The sequence below is a fragment of the Simochromis diagramma genome, unplaced genomic scaffold (genome assembly GCF_900408965.1).
Source record: "Simochromis diagramma unplaced genomic scaffold, fSimDia1.1 OVJJ01000421.1, whole genome shotgun sequence".
NCBI classification, from domain to species: Eukaryota; Metazoa; Chordata; class Actinopteri; order Cichliformes; family Cichlidae; genus Simochromis; species Simochromis diagramma.
The window spans coordinates 2553083-2574543 of record NW_024387250.1 but is presented as its reverse complement, the minus strand read 5'-3'; the positions used below and the strand labels follow the sequence as shown (position 1 = coordinate 2574543).

Genomic DNA, 21461 nt, shown 5'->3' with positions numbered 1-21461 from the left:
CCGAGACACACTCCCACTGATATCATCTTTGTCAAAATAGCAGGAAGCAAAAGGAGACTAAAGATCAGAGAAGCAAGAATGTGCTTTGAAGGTCACTGGTTACAGTCTGCACACTGGACAGAAAAAAATCTCATTTGGGGAGCTAAATGAGTAAAAGCCTCTCAGTGACTATTGTGGTGCTCTTGATCTTCTTTGTTGCACTGCCCAAACTGCTTCAGCAGAGCTTCTCAGCAGCCACGGCTGAAAAAAATGTTGGTTTTACTGGGCAGCTAGCACATATATGTGTGCAACTGTACAAGTTGAGAGACAGTTTTGCTGAGAAAAAAGAAAATATGCCCAGTCAGCCTGCCGTAGCTTAAAGTTAAATACATCTGCTGTATGTGACAACAGAGAGCATCAACAGAGACTGAGAAACAGCTTGAAGTTTATTTATCTTGGACACTATAAAGATGTCATGCAAACCTGTCTTCACAAATAAATCACCTAGTTTGTATTTGAAATTCAGATGTCAGATTTAGCTGTATGTTTTTTTTCTCCCAGCAACTTGTTGCTCTAAGTAAACCATCTGCACCACAAGAAAACTTGATAGACAACCCTAACTTAATCTTGTTTCCAAGCAAAGTAAAAATATCCCATTTCCCATTACCAGTTCAGTGACATCAGAAGAAGGAGAATTGAAGGCATCATTTGATGCCTGACTATTTTTCCTCACATTGTAGCTTTACTGCACTAATTCTCAACCTGGGGAAAGCGTAACCCAGAGGGCACATTAAAAAGATTAGCTCAACTAATTAAAAAAAAGGGAAATTACAAATTAATTTAAGAATTTAATGGGCCTGAAAAGGTTTAAGCAGAAAACAGCTAATTACAAGTGATGTGTAAGCAGTTCTCATAGACTGCAGACTTGACATAAATAGCAAACATTAAAAAAAATATCTGTAAAATAGATTATTAGAGTTTTAAAAGTAATGGAAAAATTATTTTTTTAAAGTAACCAAGATACCAAGTCTCTGGACTGTTTCACTGGTTTCCAGTTATTGTTGTTGCCATACAGGCTATTTTTTGATTATGCAGTTTGTTCTACTGCTGACTAGCAGCCATTGTTTTTTTAAAAAAAAAAGGTGTGTCTAAGATATAATTATATCCAGGTCTAAGAAGATTTTGGTGAGATTACACTGTGCTTATTTCTCTGATTTTCTGTTGATGTTGTGTGAATCTGATGTGAATAAAGAAAAACGTAAATCCAGAGAAAGCAGATGTATGGTGGTAAAATGAGTCACCATAATGAATCCATCCATCTTCTTCGGTTTATCTGGGGCCGGGTTGCGGGGGCAGCAGCATAAGAAGAGAAGCCCAGACCCCTCTCTCCCCACCCACCTCCTCCAGCTTGTCTGGGGGAACACCAAGGCATTCTCAGGCCAGCCTCCCCCGTCTCCTGCCTCAGGACCCAGGACCTGCTACCTCATTGTAGTGGAGGGTTTGTGTGTCCCAGGGATCCAGGGGGCTATGTTGTCCAGGGGCTTTTGCCCTCTGGTAGGGTCTTCCATGGCAAATTGGTCCTGGGTGAGGGACTGGACAAAGAGCGATTCAGAAGACCCCTATGAGTAGAACATCAAGGGAACAGTTCACCCTGCCCAGGTTACCAGGGCTCCACCCTGGGTGCCTGGGTGAAAGCGTCTAGAGGCCAGGCCTTAGTCCATGGGGCCGGCCAGGCACAGTGCGAAAAAGGGACATGGGGCCATCCTCCTGCAGGCCCACCACCTGCAGGAGACGCAGTAGAGGTCAGGTGCACTGCATGCTGGGCGGCGACCAGGAACAGAGGCCCTGGTGGACTGATCCCCAGCTACCAAGACAAAATGAATCCAATCAAAATTATATCCGTCCACTTCTGCAGGTCTGATCAACTTCAATTCAGCACAGATTAAATACATGATGTATATCAAGACATCCAACGCAGAGCAAGCTCAGGATGTCCTGGAATCTGACATGTGCTTTGTATAGACAAACAATACACTCAGTAAGCATCCTCCTCTTTTCACTCTGCTCTTTTTTTATTTTGCAAAGCTGGTTGAAAGACTTCAGACCTTGAATAATCTGCAGACTGATTGATGAGTATTAAAAAAAAACTGCAGACAAAAAATTGCTAGACGACATATTCAGACTCCCTCAGTTGTACAAGGTTTGTATGTTTGCGGTTGTATTTTCACTTTGCAAGGATTCAAGGTTTTTCTGTACTTTACAGATGTGCAGAATTCATCTGCTGATTTGTTTTAAGTTTCCCTTAATCCCTAAAATCTGTTGGAAAAGTCAATTAAGGTAAGATTAGAGACTCGCTGACTGATATTAAAATTCTCAAAAATCTTTGATTTACACAGTGGTGGACCAGTCAGTGCTGAACTGAGTGATTATTACTTTATGTGCTTTAGTGCATTGTGGGCATTGTCGAGCGCTCCCATTAGTTAGACAGCTAAATTATTCACTGATTTCTTTTAGCCACTGAATAGTATTATCTAGAATAATGACTTCACAATGGAAAAAATAAATCAGTGCAATTACTCTCCAATAAGTGATTGCTTGTTCACATCAAATACAGAAAGAGGAAGCAGTAGCGCTTCGCCTGGCCAGAGTGGACCTAGTAGGGGGAATGAACAGCAAGACATGCAATTAGCTTTGGCTCTTTTTCACAGTTTTGACCGATGAATATTAAAATGTTGGAAATGTGCTCCTCTGTTTGGCCACATGCTGTTTATGTGTTTTCAGCCGAGCTGCACTTAGGCAAATGTAGCACTTGGCAGACTGTTTAAGTTGTAAATTTTTAGTGTAAGCATTATATTTTCAGAATGTGTGATGAAAGTGGAACGAGCAATTACTAATCATACCATTTACATATGAAAAGCAAGGAAATGTGCATTTTAAACTCATCTCATGACGTGATTACAATGACAAGATAGAAACAATCGTTTTGATGGAAGATTTTTCTGGTACTGTTGCACATTTGCAGGGGTGGGCACTCTGACTTTTTTTGGGGGTTACATTTTTCTCTGTCTCCTACTGCCTTATTTGTAAGTTCCCTGTGATATGTGAACATTCAAGACACACAGTAATATAATCTGTTATCTAATATCTATTGTCTGAGTGCTGCGGCTTTGGCTCATTTCTGTTGCTCAAGATGCTAGTGACCTTGGAATTTAATCTTATTCGACCCATGCACTCATTGTAAGTCACTCTTGATAAGGGTGTCGGCTAAATACTGAAAAATGTAATTTCAATGTCCCACCCGCCCCTGAAATGTAATTTTTGTGTCCTTTTGATAGGTCATAACACATGGGGTGCTGCTTATGTGTCACAGCGAGGTGGGTCACTGCTGGATACTGAGCACGCTGTAATGGATGTGCTGAAAATGTAAGCAACCATTTATAAACGAGAGAGAAAGATAAGTGAAGATCAATTCTTAGTGTTCACAGATATAATGGCTCTCTGTGGCAAACATCAGAATGTGAGGTATACAGTGAAAAGTTTAAGGCACCTCGGATGTTTAGCTTCTCATCCATTCTCTGTAAGGAGGAACTCCGACTGGTCCCAAATTCTGCAGCATGACAATGAGCTCAAACATCCCGCCTGAATCATAAAAACACTATCTTCAGCAACAAGAGGAACAGGAAGAACAGCATGATGTGGTATTCCCCAAGGAGATGCTGAGATTGACTAAATGTGCAGAAAAACTGTGGTAAGTTTTCAAAAGTGTCTTGAACATTCTACAAGCCATCTGTGTACCAAACAGAACTGATGCCTTACAAATCGGTGTGTAAGGTACCAAGCAAATAAAGGATATACAGGCACAGGTGTAATTTTTAAAGAGTGGGTTTTATTCTAATCCAAAGAAAAAGTAATCACAGAAATAGATAAAAACTGAAATAGACCCATAATAGAGGTAAACTAAGCAGAACTTTACTCCATAACACTGCTTAACTTAACAAAACCTTATCTTAACAAACAACTCAAGATATACATTAGTGGACTAAACCATTTAAATGCAAAGGGAGAAAGCAACGAGACAATAACTAAATTGGTTGGTTGGTTCAGTCAGTTTGGTTGGCCAGCAACACCCTCAACCTCTTCCTTAGCTCAAACCAGGAAGGACTGCGGAAGCAGGCAGGTAAATCACAAAGGCAATAGTAATTAATAAGTAATTAATGCAGCTTCTATAAATCAGTGACAAAACAATGCAAACCCAAAGTATGCACCATCATTTAGAATACAGTGTAGTGCCATAAAGTGCATCGGAACAAATTAATCTCCTTCCTCTTTCAGCTATTCCCTTTGCTGCCACAGCAGATCACCCTATCCCCTGCATCCTCTTCTGTCACACCAACCTTCTGCATTCATTAGATCCATGAACCTCCTCTATGGTCTGCTTCACTGAGTGAATGGGTTAAATGCAGAGAGGGATTTTCCCCACGGGGACCAATAAAAGTACACTTTCTTTCTGGTCTTCCTCTTCTTCTGCCTGGCAGTTCCATATTCAACATCAACGGTCCAGTAACCTCCTGAGACACAGTCCACTCATTTATGTCTTCTGTAATGTACATTGGTCTATATCTTTTGACATATTTGAGCTACCCTACTAAGTCCTGATGTCCCCAATCGAGGACATCCTGGCCTTTGCAATGATATCCCATGTTTTTGAGTGGTCCTTTTAGCTCCAAAGAGGCAGGAAACACAAAAAAAGTTAAACTGAAGGATAATTTTGCAATCTTGTTTCTCATATGTCCTCTATCCCTCCTCCGCACATGTCCAAACCGTCTCACTGTTGCCTCTCAAGCTTTTTCCCCCAAACGCTCAACCTGAGCTGTCCCTCTGATGTACTCATTTCTAATCCTGCCCGTCCTGGACTCTCGCAGTCAAAATCTCAGCATGTACCATCTCCACCTCCACCTCCCGTCTTTCTGTTAGTCCCACCGTCTATGAACCATAAATCACAGCATAGGTCTCACTACCACCTTGTAAACAAATTCAGCAACTTAATTAAACCAAAGAAACTAAGTGGTTGTCATGTAGCTCTAGAGACTGCAAATTTACTTAAATGTGGGAATGTTGTGGGAGACTGAAACCATAACTCTGTTTGATTTATGCGTGTGTGGAGAGTGGAAGAATATTACCACATTATTAATTTAACTGTGTGTTTGTGGTTGTGTACAATCACCACAGGTTGTTTTTTCCACCAAAAGAATTAATAAAGTTTTGCATTTCCTGCTGATTTTTTTATTGCTTAATACTATTTAATCACAGTTTTATAAAAAGCATACTCATTGAAACGAGAAATTTATAAGCGTCTGTGTGCGTTCTGAAGAGTGCTTATACCACTGCAATATGTACTCTAAGTGTATTCTTAACTATGCAAAAAGAAAGCTCATGTATTGAAGAAGATTTTTGAAGCATTATCTTGATAATCAAACTTAAACATAAGTCCAGAAAGTGCAGGAGAGGAATCAGTGGAAACCTTGAGTGCTCATATACTAATACCGTAGCAGTAACTAAATGTAAGGAGAAAATGAACAGACTGAGAAGAAAAGTTCTTCAAGATGCAGATTAAAGTGTATTTTGAGCCCAAACTATGCTAATGTCTAAAATTGCACTTGGCATGGTGTTGGGCCTCCTCCATATCTATATTCCGATTTGATTCAGAGAAGTCTACATCCTTCAAATTTCATGCAGATTTTATTTGCATTGTCACTCTCGCTAGCAGCACTTGTATTTGAGATAATATATACCCTTTTACAATGCTTAGTGAAAATGTAAACTATCTTGACATGGAGAAATGCCTCTTTCAGAAATGGAATGACAGAGTAGTGCACACATTTAGTTTTTTTTCTTAACAGACAGTTTTCTTGTCTGTCTCCCTGTCTGCTTTGCTTGCTGCCTTATTAGAAATCCCACCGGTTTTCATGGCAAGATGAGGCTGCATGGCATGTAGGCAAGCCTTACAAAGAAAACCACTGGGATCTATTAAAGGCTTGCCTTTCTTTACACTGACATGAGCCCACGTTCAAACTAACTACACAGTTCTTTAGGCTGAGGAAACTTAAAGTGCAAAACTTGAAAGAAGTGACTCTTATCTGTCAGTCTGAGGAATCATTAGCCTCATGCAGCATGTCCAAGAAAAAAAATCTTCATTTGAGATTGTGGAGCAAAGTTGTAGCAGTTTCAAAATACTCTACATACAGTTTTGATTGTATAATATACCAATATATTCATACATTCTGTCTAACAACCCTTGCTGCTTCATAAGAGGAAGCTTAGTTTCAGCTCGACAAGAGAATTATCCCCACCCACCCGTAGTTTACAGCCGCGGACTGGAGCTTTGTTCCAAAGAGTTTTAAATCAGCTCAAAGAAAGACAAACGGTTTTAGAAGCAACATAACATAAACACAAACAGTAAATAATTCGTTTCATAAATATGGAGATGCTAACTGTGACCATGGTTAATCCATGTTATGCTGTCGATTGTGCATGATGTTAATAACACAGGATTACATGCTTTGATATTCAGTGATAAATAGCTGCGAATCTGTAAATCTGTAAACGCAGTTTATCTTGCTGTCCACTGATACCCATAGACTGACAACACAAGATAACAAGTCTGTGCTGAACATTTTTTCACATGCTGCCCACGGCTGATTGTTTTGGACATTGCAAGACTGAGTGAACTGACAGTTTATTATACTGATTGGCCACTTTTGCGTTTGATGAATACAGAGAGGTTTCTGTTTACTGACTTTTCCAACAGCATTCTTCTCAGACAAATGCATTGCAGTGTATTATATGCTTCTTTTTTTTTTTACAGTATTGTACTCTAATATTGAAGACTGTACTGTATTGTTAAATATGGGGCACTGTAGTGTGTGTATTTGTTGTGAACTGTTGAAACTGCTCTGAGAAAAAAGTCAGTAAAAAAAACAAAAACATAGGTATCCTCATGTAACATGCTAATTGCGGTTCATAGTGGTGGATGGCATTCTTTGATTGCATCCTGGCTGTGTGAGTTAGGCTTGAGTACATATGGCAAAGTGTACTGTGTGACAGATGATCCCATCTGGATCCCAGTTAGCGACAAGAATGGGAGTGTCAGGTGTCTCATCAACACATTTCAACAGGAAAGCTCAAGGGGTCGAACAGCAGATCGCACACACACCCCGTCCAGCAGCTAATTAACACAAAGTGTGACTTTACATTTTTAAACAAACATGTCAGAACCCAAAATTAGCATACACGCATGATCTAATAAATTAGTTAAATCAACTGCCTTCAGAATCACCAACATTTTTAGCACACAGGAAAACCAGTAGAAAGCATTTCACTGAGTGTTTTACAGTCATGTAACATATGATGGCATTTTATGTTTAATTTTGTCATTTTATGGCTGATATATTGTTTTGTACAGGAATACATTCCTGGTAAGTCCACACAGGTTAATCCATTCACATTTATGATAATCATTCAGCCTTTCACTCCAGTAGCACGTCACTCAAACCTTTATCCAAGCTTTTATAGCACTGCACATCAACCAGACTTGTGCAATTACAGGAAGAGAGACCACGCAGTCTACGAGAAAATGCAAAAGTTGCATCTCTGGGCTGAATGAGCTGAGCTGAGTTTTTGTGTTCACTTTGAGGTGACACACTTCCTATCAGAAGTGACACATTCTCAGCATGTGAATGAGATGAAGGCTACAAAGTACTTTAAATGCTGCAGGCTGATTGCGGCACTCTGTTGACATACAGTAACATTATTCTGGAGGAAAGGCTTTACAGCATGTTTCACTGACATTTTCTGTTCTCCATTACCTTGATGGCATTTATCCTGTAAGAGGAGGTGTGCATCTATCAATTTTCGTTCAGTCAGAAATCTATGACTCATGATGCAATAATTACAAACACTTTGATTTTAGCCTCCAAGGTTTAGCTCACGTGGAATAATTAAAATATTAGAGAGGTGATATTTGGCTTGATAAATGACCACACAATTCACATATTTAACAGAAAAAATACTGGCTGGCAGCACACAGTATAACAGGATTAAGAGCACGTTTACCTTAATACAGTACTATGATTGCTTGGACTGACGAATGTGGCACCTTTTTGATTATTCTTGCCCTGAAGTCAATGAGAAATCCTCAAGGAAGACATTGGCTTTATTTTATGTGAGCCAGCGCATTGATCTTGGCGGACAGTGGGGTTACAATAACCCCCTCTGACTGTACACATACTTTATTGTCTCTGCTCACAGCATTTGTTCACTTGAAGTTTTGGGGAAAACCCAACAAAAGTTCCTCACTGGAGCCGAAGAGCAGTGTCTACATTAAACGCACAGCACAGAGAATTCAACTGTCGCCACGCAAGCACTAAAAGTGTGTTAAAAACAAGCTCACATCAGCTCACTGTACTGCCCCAAAATTCAATGCAATTGTGCTTTCACGTTAGAATGAACATCGTGACTGTCGCCAAGTCCAACATTCAGAGTGCATTAGACTTGAAAAAAGATATATATTCTATATATACACACATATATACTTCACTTACCTTCTGCAAGCAGGCGCACCGCATGCACAAAGGAGGGGTCCAGGCTGTTTTTCTCGGACACCAGCTCAGGTAGGTACTTATCTGGATGCATCTTTATCACAGCGGACCTCTTCACCGGCAGTGCAGGTGAGACGGCAGGAGTGCTGAACGTCACAATGCAACTATAACCCTTGCCGCTCCTGCTTCTTGGTAGCTGTAGTCTACCGGTCTTAATGAGGAACACCAGCAAAACCCCCTCCAAAAATTGGTCTTCCAGTGTCTCCCGAGATGCTTGACTGGGGTAGGGGTGGGGGTGCTGATTTGTGATTCAAAGGTGTGAGCCCATCTCTGCTACCGCTGCCTGCTGCCTCTCCTCGGCACCCCGCCAGACTCAGTGGGTCTGCAGACCGCGCTGCTCCCCGCCCCTCAGCAACATTATTGGCCATATTCTGGGACTGGCGCTGTTGAAACACCAAGAAAGGTCCCCACTGAGCGTAAAGGAAATGCTCAGTGTTCTTTAAGGGAATTGCTTTAAAAAGGATGGGGTTGCATTTGGTTGCTGTTGACAACGGTCTCTGAAGCTGGAAACTTTAATAATATTGGATATAGTACTCCGCGGAGAACAAATAAAGCATGCTAGTAAAGTTTTGTTGCGCTAACAGACTGTACCATATAAATGTCGCTTAATTAAATGGGGTTTTTTTTATGCAGCTCGTGAGTTTCAAAGTAACTACAAAGTCAGTACAAAGTAGCCCGCAGGCATTCACCTATGAGGGACAACACAACTATTCATGGTGCTAAACACTGGCTGCTGTCTGATTTGTTTGTACATATTGAATTTGTCTTAGATAACCAAAAACTAGCTTACAGCATACTGTTCTTCAGACTCCACATCACATGATCCACTTCATTAACTCTATTCCACATGCTAAAGCAGGGGTGTCAAACATAAGGCTTAGGGACCCAAATCAGTCTGGCAAAGACTCTAATCCTGCCCCACTGGACAGCTTTGGAAACTGTCGACAAAGGCATAGACACATGGCTATTGATGCTATTTTTGTGTTTTGTACTGTCTACCACAGAAATTTCACGGAGGGGAGGGGGGGGTTGATATACTGTGTATCCATTCCACAGTATCCATTGTGCACATGGATTAACTTTTTTCTGTAATTTTTACATCTTTAAGTCATACTGACAGATTTCCCAGCAGCATTTCTTTAAAAACCAAGATGTACTTTTGAAACTGAACATTATTTTTCTTATATCAAAATGTCTCAAGGTTTAAATGTGCAATTAAACTTGCACATTTAAACCTTGATACCTGGTAAATGATACAAAATAAGTTTTACATTGATGCTGTAAAGGAAGTCTGGCTGTATTGTCACAGAGTGAAAACATATATTTCAAGGTATGCATGCTAAATAATCCATTCATTAGTTTTTCCATGTTACTTAATTAACTGATGTCAGCAAAAACAACAACAACAACAACAAAAACCCCCAGATATGCATAATTTGCCATGCTGGTCTGATCTTTTCCTTACATCCTTTGAGGTGGATCCCCTCTTATGGCTGAAGAAGGTCAGCTCTAGTAGAGCTTTAGCTGCTTGCATAGTTAGTGGCAGACTTGGCTTAAAGAAGCTTTAATATAAATAGATATTTAATAATAAAGTGAATTCTTCACTTACTCATCAAGAGCCAGCGTTAGTGGTGTCTGCACTGTAAGCATGAATGTTTATGTCTCATCAAATGGCTCTCTTGTCCCCAAGCCATGATATTGACTTGAATCCAAAAGTCATCCTCGGCACAGCATGCAGGCTGCTTTACTAACTCACAAATTAGATTTGAGCAGATGAGGCTGGTGAACGACCAATTCTGGCTCCACTTGACCTTTAGAGTTGTTTCTCCCCGCACTGATCAGAATCATAAAGGCTCCTCGCGGCTGCAAACAGCAATGCTTTGTGAATATGAGTCAATTATGTTCATAGTATTTAGGATTCTTCTCAGTTTTGGTAGAATTTAATATTTTCTGAGAAACCAGAACATTTGTCTTGGAAATCTAGTGCTGTTGTTTTGGGGTGCTCTGTGGTACATTAATGGCTGGAAATACCCATAAAACTGAGCCAATGGTTTCTTTCATTTAAATTGTGTATTGGCATTAAAGATTACAGAGTATGACTTTTTTTATGGCTTTTTAAGGTGATTTAAAAGACTGTTTTAGAGGCCAGAATACCCAAGCGGGTTTGTCTGACAGAACTATTTCATTAATCTGCTTATTTCTGCAATGCCAAACAAGCCTTAAAGGAGTTAGTATTGATTAAAACTTCACACTTACATCCTCTTTCCATTTATTTTTCATTAAGTTCTCTCTATGAAATCAGACACAGCTTTATTTTTCTTCTTGAAAGCCTAAAACAAGCAGCTATGCCCACGTTGGCCAGTACTGTCTTTGCATTTCATGCTCGCTGGACCTTCACTGATTTAATTCCATTCAATAAAATGATTTATGACAGCATTAATGCAAATCATGCTGCTGTTGCTGTGACTATTAATGGTAATGAGGGTTATGACGGTTAATGTGTTTGAGTCTTGTAAGTCTATAGTATGTTTGTAGATATAAACTAATGCAGGCACATCGGAATAGACACACACCACACACACCAACAGATGAAAACAATAGCAAAAAAAAAAAAAACATAGACAGCTTATTAAAACTATAGTTTTTAATACATTTCTAAATATTTTTATAGAAAAATGTCTGCTTTCATCATCTCAACGAGATGGAAAATAATCCAAAATTAAGCCAACACAAGACTGAAACTAGTGGAGAGGCAAAAGCAAATCAATTTCCAAAAACTCCAATCTTAACATTCCAAATTTTACTGCATAAAAAAAACTGTTATATTTCTTCTCACTTCAACTTTTTATTTTTAAAAATAATGAAAGAGATGGTTTTCTCTACGAACACTTCCCAGCTGCTCTCCAGGCTGTAGTGAAACAGTGAAAAGTGTGAAGCGAATCAGAAATGTAGATTATTTGCTACAAAGTAAAAGTTGCACCTTTTCCTACCAACCGGTGGTTATATCATGCCCAATATGGCAGACAATTATTGAGCAATGTGCACGTGACTTTACATGAGAAACCTCAACATGACCCAAAGTCTTTTTTGCAAACAACAGCTATCACCATCTGGTGGCCTACGGATAGATTGCAGGCTCAAGACACTTCTCCAGTGGGTTCATATTTATGACCCATAAATCATGTCCATGTTTTATACTGTTTATGATGTCACGGTGGAAACATCCATCTTTTATTTACAGTCTATCAACAGAACTACTAGGGTCAGAACTTAAAATTAGAAAGTTTAGCTTTCTGTGTGTGTGAGTAAAATTTAAACTTCTTTTGACTTCTTTAAGAAAATACTTTTATCAAAGTATAACTGACACTACAATTTTAATATCAACGTTTCCTCTTGGTTTGGTCATAACTAGTATGTATGTTTCTTTATATGCGGTCTATGCATTTGATGGACTCTTGCAGCCCTCTACTGGTCAAAGTGCAACGTTATACATTTTACTGACGGACTGGTAACACTATCGTTAAAAATTTACATTATGGCAACGCTTTAATGTAAGGCATTTAACACCAGAACACCTCTGGGTAACATCAAATTAGTTTAGAAGAAGTTGTTTATCTCCTTTTGTTCGCTTTAATCTGTTTTCACATTTTCACGGAGCTATATTTTCCTTTTATAAAAGTTTGTATTTTAAAGTTTGTTGCTGATTCTCTGTAAAAATGAGTAATATAAGAGTAACTTTATTCTAATTTTTCTGCTTTCTTTTCAGCAGTTGTGTCGTTTGCAGATCCTTTTCTGGGTACTTACATTTTAAAAAAATGTTTTAAGGAACTTTAAAGCATGCACCCTACATAATATATACGTTTAAGAATTCAATAGCCTATGATATAACCTGCAGCTGGTGAAAACTAGCCCATGTGTCCACGTTATATAGTCCAACTGCTTGACCATTTGTTAAACTCTGTCCTCTTTTTGCCCTTTTTTTAGCTCCGCCTTTATCGAGCCAAGCACACGACTCCAAAAATTCAGACGTTTTCACAATAAAACTACATTACAATACCCAAGTACTTCAAAATTCAAATTCAAATTCAAATTTTATTTGTCACGTACACAGTCATACACAGTACAATATGCAGTGAAATGCTTAGACAACTGCTCGTGACCTAAAGAAGAAAAAAAGAAAAGGAAAAGGCTATGAATAAGATAGGAAATAAATATGAAAAATTTAAAAGGGTAAATTTAACTAGGAAGGAATAAAATATAAATTAAGGTTAAAAATGAAATAACTGTACAACACAAATTAGAATGAAGGGTAAATTTAACTGGGAAAGAATAAGATAAAATATATAAATTAAAGTTGAAAATAAAATAACTGTACAACAAAATACACAATATAGAACTATATAAGAACGTATGAAGAAATATAAATAAATAAATATATACACAATAACAGCAGCTGTACAAGTATTAACTGGAAATGAAGAATATAGTGACCAGTGTTGTGCAATCCACATTATGTCTTGTGCAGTGCAAATATGCTTAAAGTGATTTAAGTGATGAAGTGAAAACAATGTCCAGAATCATATACGGAGCATAGCTGTCCGTATATGGCGTTATTTTTGTGCCACTTTACGTGCGCTCAGAATAGTGGCACAAAAATAACGCCATACAAGATGAGCCTTTTAACATTGTGCTTCTTAGTGGCGTGAGGATTTAATTTTGAAAACTTGTAGGAAGTCTTTCCTCGGTTGTGGCCATAGTGTCAAACTTGACATCAGTGTGCAGCACGCGCTGGTTAAACCGCGAACGGTAGTCTCTTGAAGTCACGTGTCTATGGCGAAGTGTTTATCCTTCCGGAAATTCTGAGGCTCGGAAAAGGTAGGACAAAATGCGACGTCTCAATATGTTACAGGTTGGTCCGAATGAAATGAATAACTATCAATATCACGTCAGCGACTGTGAGTAGATTACAATACATTAAACACAGTTCAAGTGCATCCAGGTAATAGGGGAAAAATGTTTATGTGCACATAAAAATTGAACCATAATAAATTATGAGAAGATCAATTATTATAGTTTAGTACTTGATTGTAGCTGGTAATTCAAAGCTGCTAAAGCCATAATACATTTTAGATAACTTATTATTAACAGCTGTTCTAATTGAATTGGTCTTCTAATAGCCAGGCAATAGCCAAAAACTGGCAACACGGGCTACAATCACCACATTTCAAAGTTCAGTCTTGATGATATGATCTTCGATAGAAGTTGTATCAGTTGTTCCAAGGTGCAAATTCATGTGGTGCAAATACATTACCAGTGGAGTGCAGAGCAAATAATTAGTTTAGCAGTTTCCGTTTATTAAACGAAAGACATTTCTTTGTATGTAAAAGTTTGAGAAGTATGTCTGGATCAAGGCAAAAAGAAGATACCAATGATCACTTGGTGCTTTTCCTAATGCTCAAAGAAAAAGTGAATTATTCTCTGGGCTGAAACCTGTTAATAAACTACTTTGTCTATTCCACGCAGGAAAGCAAAGATGTCAGCAGTCTTGGTTGTGCATGGTGGGGCATGGGCCATACCGGATGAACTGGCCAAGGCCTCTGTTGATGGAGTAAAAACTGCAGCACGCGAAGGATTTTCAGTGCTGAAACGAGGAGGACGTGCAGTGGATGCTGTTGAAGTGGCTGTGAGGGCTTTGGAAGATAACACTGTGTTTGACGCAGGTACAGACGGTTTTTATTAGATTGGGACACATTTATGCCAAGTAGTTCCATTTGAAAATATGCAAGTTATTAAATGGGGGCTTCATCTTTGTATACGGCATTTGTAGCACCCTCACCTTTACTCAAATAAATAAGTAAAGCATAAAACCCCAGTTCCTTTCACATGTCCATACAGCAGCCAAATGAGAATGCCCATTTTCCTTTATTGTTTAAGCTGGCTTCAACTGCAGAACAATGTCTCCATCTACTGGTCATGATGAGAATATCCATCAGGACTCCTTTAAGAATATGAGAGATGATCTCTGGCTAAACCTTAATATCTGTCTATTAACATCGTCTGTTGCTTTCTTTACCCTGACAAGTTGTCAAACATATAAAGTGCCGTCTTTTACTACACAGCCCAGAGTCAGTTGCACACTGAATCAATTAAAAAAAAAAAATCTATGAGTAAAAATATGGAGTTGGAAGTCAACATAATGATACGGGTATGATAGAAAGTATGAATATCCCAAGAACTTTTACAATCATTTGTGCCATTGAAAGTCAGACAAACTAGACATCAGTCAGTAGTATGGTGCTGCAGTGTCTGTACTGCTTTGCCATTACCCTGCATATTTGTAAGGGTGGAGCTGGCATAATTTAAGTGAACACATGGAAACATAGTTTTTATCTCATCTCTAACTTGTTTTTCTCTGTAGGGCACGGAGCAGTACTAAATAAAGATGGAGAAGTGGAGCTGGATGCCATTATCATGGATGGAAGGACACTTGCCACTGGTGCGGTGTCCTCAGTAAAGAACATTGCCAACCCTGTTTCACTGGCACGGGCAGTGATGGAGAAGGTCTAAATTTCTTAGTTTCTATCTTTTTAAAAATATATTTGATTACTGGTGTACTAATCTGATTAAAGATTTTAATTTTTTTTTATCAATACTATAATGTGTTAGATCCCAGCTACTTGTGAACAGGTGGTGTGGTACAGTTCTCCATTTGCTTTAAAAGGAATTGCCAGAAACTTGTTTAAGTTGGTGGCCAGGAGAAACGGCCAGCTCTAACTGCCTACCTTTTTTTTCTTTCTAATAATGCACTTAAGTAACCCTATTCATCAATTATACTTGTTAATGGCATCTCTTCCCATAAGGATCTGTGCACTTGGCAAATTGCTACTTTTTTTTTCCAGGAAAATAGGTAACAAGGATCTGTTTTCTTTTATGTGCTAGAACACCTTGTTAGAAACATCAAAATATGTAATCATTAAACATCCACAATTTAATTTTTAACTGCAAGTTGAATATTTACTTTGGGCGGGGGTAAAGCATGCAGCTTCGCACAAATCACTTTATAAATCACTTAGACTAGTCATTAGAGCTCAGGCTGTGTATCTATTACTGACTCTGTGAGAAAAAGAAGAGACGATTGTTGCCTGGCCACAACAGAAGTCCTTCCCCAGCCATGAATGATGTAGATCAGATGAAAAAGTAGTGACTTTGTCCAAAGTCCCCTAAGACCCCTGAAGTCTTTAATTCACCACAGCAAAGAGAGCAGTGAATTATTATAAATCCAATTTTCAGAATGTAGTTGTTTGGCTTGGTTAATCTTTTGATACTCCTCATTTTATAATCCACCTGTGAGTGCCTTAGGTATAATCCTTTCTTCAACATGATCTGTCTGCTCCAGAGGAATAACCTTCTGTCATTACTGAAACATCACTTTTCTTACTCTTACAAACTCTACTCCCCCCACACCACCACACACACTCCTGCTGAGATCACTCTCGTTTGCACACGCCTCTTGTTGTGCCGTACTTGCTGCATATTTTTAACCGTTACTGCATGTTCACCCTCTGACTTCCAGTTCATAACGTTGTTGAGCTTCTCTCATTTACAATCATCACTGAATGATTACTTTACCCCATGTTATTACATCTGTAACTGTAATACTGCATTTACAAAAATACCATTAGCACAATCATACGTGCTTCATCTGAACTCTGCACTTTATCCCTTTAAGTCCCTTATTTTGGCATTCCTAAGTGTATGAGGCATTGGGGATCCCGAACCTTTTGACAAATTTTATACATAACAACTGTGTCCATCTGTTCAATAATCATGAAAAAGAAACATATGAAAATGTAGAATACAGAAAAGACAATCGGTGAGGTTGAAACAAAGATGATGGTTGTCTTACCCCTGTCCCCAAAGAACCAATCAACTGCAGGAAGAAGAAACATTTTAGCCAGGCATGTTGCACTGATCCATGCTGTGGAGGTTTCAAAGCTCTTTTTAAACTTCATCTTTACTTTAGTCACCAAACTTTTGAAGGCAGGATTTGCTCATAGAAGTACTTTGGCTAAACGGAATTATTTTAACTTAGTATCACTACTTTAGTGCAGAATACCCTTTGTATTATATGTATATAGAATATATATTCTTTTAAAACTCAGGGACAGGAATTAATTCAATGAAGATGTTAGGACTGATGAGCCAATGAGCTTTGAATAGCAATCTGATTCAAACTAACTGAAGCTTTTATCATTCAAACTATTGTCAGAGCAGACTGTCTTCATAGTACCAACAATGTCAGCTTTGATCTGAAGGCAGGTTTCTATGCCTGTTGGTTTCTTGTATCATTCTGAACCACCTCTCTGAATTTAGAGGTTGTTCACTATAGAGAGCAGTCCCTGAGGGAGCAATCAGTTATATCACCTTGTCCATGAGATGTCTGAAGGCTTCAGACTGCAACAGTTATTTAAGACACTCTGAAGTCTTTCCAGTGTTGATTGGGCACATTGAGACGGCTTGTCAGTCAAACGGAGATATCCAGGTCACTGATTTTAACAACACTCTGCTCTTAACTACAATGGGCTTTAGAATCTAAAATTTGACTTTCATTTCTTCAACAATTTTACTTGATATAAAATCTAATTAAATTTAAACTGGTAAAAACAGCAAAGAGTGATGGGGTCAGGAGAGAAAAGACAGCTCTGTCAGTCCTGTTTTAATGGGTGTGGTTAAAGCAGTTCTAGACTACACTTCCAAATCTTTTGTTTAAAGAGATTAACTTTTCAAGATTTTCCTAATAACAGGGTGATTTCTCTTAAGCAGAAGCCACATTTTTCTTTGATCATGACTAAAAAACAGGAAGTAATCATTATGCAAACTTTATAAAAAATAAGAATTAGAAGAACTGAGTTCTATAATTCATATTTAAAAATGTAAGTCAGTACTTCAGACAGTGTGCTACATTTAGGTAACCACAGTGACACAATTTCAATAATAGCTTATGCAACACTAATTCTGTTGTTAGACAAAGTGGTTAGCCATGAACTCATTTACCACTTGTCCTTTAACCATATTGATAATTTATCCCTTATTTTACATAATGCTTTAGCTTAGACATTGCTGGTGTAACTTTGCTTTACATAGTATCCTGGGTTTGTTTGTGGTAGCATTAGTTACATCTATTACATCCATGGAAATGTTTCTAAAGCAAATACTACTAACCATCAGGTCATTTGAATGTTCTTCTGTTCACAGGTAAATTTCTAGTAAATTGTGTTTGCTTATGTTGTTTACCATGTTTGTCCAATTGTTCAGGTCCTATGTCTAAAACAGGTGTGTGGGAGGGGCCGCTTCAGTACTTCCTGTTTATATAGGGTCATGATGTCATTGAGCGCGTCACTGGGTGAAACCAAATGAAGGGTTTTTCATTTTGCATAGTATTGTTTATTTTCTTTAAAGTAACCTTTTGATTTGTATTGTATGCAGTGTTTAACTTTTCAAACCACTTAACTGTGTAAAATGAAAAATGAGTTTCTCAATCGGATTCATAATCTTATTCCTGTTTTTTGTTTGGAATCGTATTGTTTGGTCTAACCTATATTTCAATGGTAGAGACTAATGAGGTTCAGGTGTGTTTAAATTCCTGTATAAAGCAAGTGAGAGTTTTACCTACCAGAGTGGTTTTAAAATGGTATAACAGAGATGCCAGAAATTGCCAGAAAGTATACTTAAAAGAAAACTTGACCGGTATGCTGATGCTATCTACTTATCACCTTCCTTGCCACACTACCTCATAAGACTCAAGAAATATAAAAGTATAAAAGTAACTCTTTCATATAACCTAAAGAAATCATGGCAATGAGTTTTTAATGACACAGTAAATGAAAGGCAAATAAATATTTGCATCTTACAGTAAATCTCATAAAAACATTTAGTTTAGGACATTACAGGATTAAATAATTTATATTGACCACATTCTAGTACCATTTTGACATTTCTTCAGTAAAGCAAATGCAGTGTTTTCACTGCTGGTATACATATGAATATATAGCTGTATGGTAGAGGCACAGGTGATTTCTCCAAAGAGTGGAGAGGCAATCCCTCAGGCTCAGGACAGAGTAATAGAAAGCCTATTATATAGTTCTGGAAATAACACTTTTGTCCCTGAATTGTCCATTCTGAAAACAAATTATGAAGTCCCCCAAAGTAATTTTCTAAGTTCTTTTCAGGTCTTGCAAAGAAAACACAGTCTTATTGGTAAACTTGGTTATTGAGGGTGTCTTGCTATAATTCAAGCTGGCATCTGGATAACTTTCTGGGCAGAGGGAGATATTCCTTGTGTGCATGGCCAGTATCCTGCCTGTTGCTTTTATGATTATAACTTTAAGGTCATTTTTAGGGCATTTCTGTGGAATCGCAGTTTGATACATGAAGCTGCTTTTGTCTCTAGTGGTACCTTATAGCAATGTTATGTTTGCTACATTATGTTCAGTGCTGTGAGATTTATTTAATGTTTCAACTTTGTCTTACCTATTTTCTTCCTCAGACATCCCATGTAATGTTGACAAGCCAAGGTGCAAACTTGTTTGCAGAAAGCATTGGTATAAGCACAGTCCCCACTGAAACACTGGTGACTGAGTATGAGAGGAGAGAATGGGAGAAGCACAAGAATTACATGACTGGAGTAATAGAAGATTTCAACACTCAATGGTATGCATCTGCGGGATCAATTTCAATTCAGTTGTATTGGATTTATATAGCGCCAAATCACAACTGCAGTTGCCTCTAGGTGCTTTATATTGTAAGGTAGAGAAAACCCAAATAATCAAAAGACCAAGCAAGCATTTGGTGACAGTGGGAAGTAAAAACTCCCTTTTAAAAGGAAGAAACCTCCTGGAGAACCAGACATGAGAGGCAACCATCTGCCGCGACAGCCGGCGGGTGAGGGGAGAGAGACAGAACAGAAGACATATTGTAGAAAAGAGCATTTAATCATCGGTTATTATTAGTTATTAATAATTGAATGCAGAATGGCACAGAAAGACACAGAGAGTAAACAAGGTGAATGAAGAAGAAACACCAATAGGAAGCCCCCAGCAGCCTAGACCTAGGTTTATGAATTTCCAAAAACTAAAAATGATATTGATATTTATTAGGCAAATAAAGGTCACATTTTGAAATTTGGGCCAGTTTTGGCATCAACCTTACATTGATCAGTTGTCTAAGCACTGTGTGTTTTAATGAATCAAATGAGCTTCCTCCTTGTGATGCTATGTCTGAAAACATTTCAGATCTAATTTGCATTTTCTTTTGCAGCTGATTTTTTTTGAATAATGTAACATTTCTTCATCCCAGGGCTCATGATACCGTTGGGGCGGTAGCTCTTGACTCTGCTGGTAATGTCGCATGTGCAACATCAACGGGAGGGATTAGGAATAAAATGGTTGGAAGAGTAGGAGACTCCCCAGTCATTGGTATGACTTCTAAAACTGCTGTTTTAACACTGACAGTAAAATGATAAAGTCAAACCAAAGACCTTACATTGTCCAAACATTTCATTTAATCATACTCTTCACTTTACTACAGGTTACTTTAGCACATTCACTGCAATCTGCAAAAAGGTGTTTTAATGTTTGCTTCTGTTGTTCATGTTGTCTCTTGTAAATAAGGCTGTGGAGGATATGCAGACAACTTGAGTGGTGCAGTATCCTGTACCGGCCATGGAGAATCTATTCTTAAAGTCACACTGGCCAGACTCATTCTTTCAAAAATTGAACAAGGTAAAGTATCACAAACGCAAACAGTTTGTTTATGGGAATTTATCAGTTCTTCATGTTTTAGTCCACAATCCTGAACAGTGCAACTCGTGTAATTTTGAGTAATTCCAGTTTTGCAATATTGCCTCTCACAGTTATTTAGTAAATTGTGTTTCTGAGCAGATTAAGAAGATCTTAGAAGCAATTATTAAAGGAGAATGTGCTGTGAAATAACACAAGCTGAAGTTAATTTTCCATTTTTCATTAGCCACCTGTGTTCCTATTTCTTCTCCACTTTACAGGTAAATCAGTAACAGAGGCTTCGCAGATGTCTCTGCAGCACATGGGAGACCGTGTCAAAGGAGCCGGAGGTGCAATTGTTGTTTCTCCTTCAGGCCACTGGGCTGCCACATTTACCACTGAGCGAATGGCTTGGGCTGCTGTGGAACAGGATGTACTGTGGTATGGATTAGACCCGCATGAGAGATTAAAAGAGCAGTTGCCCCAATAAAAGCAATAAAAAAATAACACTTATTTCTTCTTATTAATCACTGTGCAATGTGAGACTGCGTTATAATTTTTCTTATATAATTACATTTTATAATTTTTAACTCACTTTTTCTAACTTTTATTAAACACATTTGCTTCAACATAAATAAAATGCATTTATTTTATTTTAAAGGTTGAATATTAAAATAAGCATTATATACATATACTGTGAAAATGTGGTAAAAAAATTTTTTTAGAGATTGAAGTTTAGTAAGTGTTAAACATAGAAATGCATGACTCAGTGCATTCATTTGGTTTTTTTTTTTGATAAGAAAATCTTTGCTCTTTAATCTTTGAATCCTGGATCACATTTCCAAGTAAAGGATGTCTGACTTCTTAAACGTTTTTCCTAAATTTTGTAATGAAAAATAACTTCAAAGTTACACTGTTTGAAAGACTGTATTGAAGTAATGTTAGATCCTATTGTGGTAGGTAGAGTTGCACTGAGTGATGACTAATGGATGAATGCAATAAAGGATATATATAGTATGTGCAAATGTGTTATTTCTTTTAATGTTGA

General features: G+C 38.0%; 2 protein-coding genes across 6 annotated transcripts in view; one reads left to right on the top strand and one right to left on the bottom strand.

Annotated features, from left to right (window-relative positions):
• khdrbs2 (KH domain containing, RNA binding, signal transduction associated 2) overlaps window positions 1-9639 on the bottom strand; it is an 81852-nt gene extending 72213 nt beyond the window's left edge. For 4 of the 5 annotated variants that reach the window (XM_040001606.1, XM_040001603.1, XM_040001607.1 and 1 more), the window contains exon 1: window positions 8580-9639. In XM_040001606.1, the coding sequence (XP_039857540.1) occupies window positions 8580-8670 (91 nt within the window). In that variant the 5' untranslated portion in view covers window positions 8671-9639. The remainder of the gene's footprint in view (window positions 1-8579) is intronic. The other variant, XM_040001605.1, reaches the window with a different exon arrangement.
• Window positions 9640-13334: 3695 nt separating this feature from the next.
• On the top strand, window positions 13335-21048 carry si:dkey-103j14.5 (isoaspartyl peptidase/L-asparaginase). Its single transcript, XM_040001790.1, has 7 exons — window positions 13335-13511; window positions 14160-14356; window positions 15055-15197; window positions 19183-19346; window positions 19992-20110; window positions 20306-20416; window positions 20695-21048. Exons 2-7 carry the CDS (start codon window positions 14170-14172, stop codon window positions 20901-20903), a joined length of 933 nt encoding a protein of 310 aa, XP_039857724.1. The 5' UTR covers window positions 13335-13511; window positions 14160-14169; the 3' UTR covers window positions 20904-21048.
• Window positions 21049-21461: the final 413 nt, after the last annotated feature.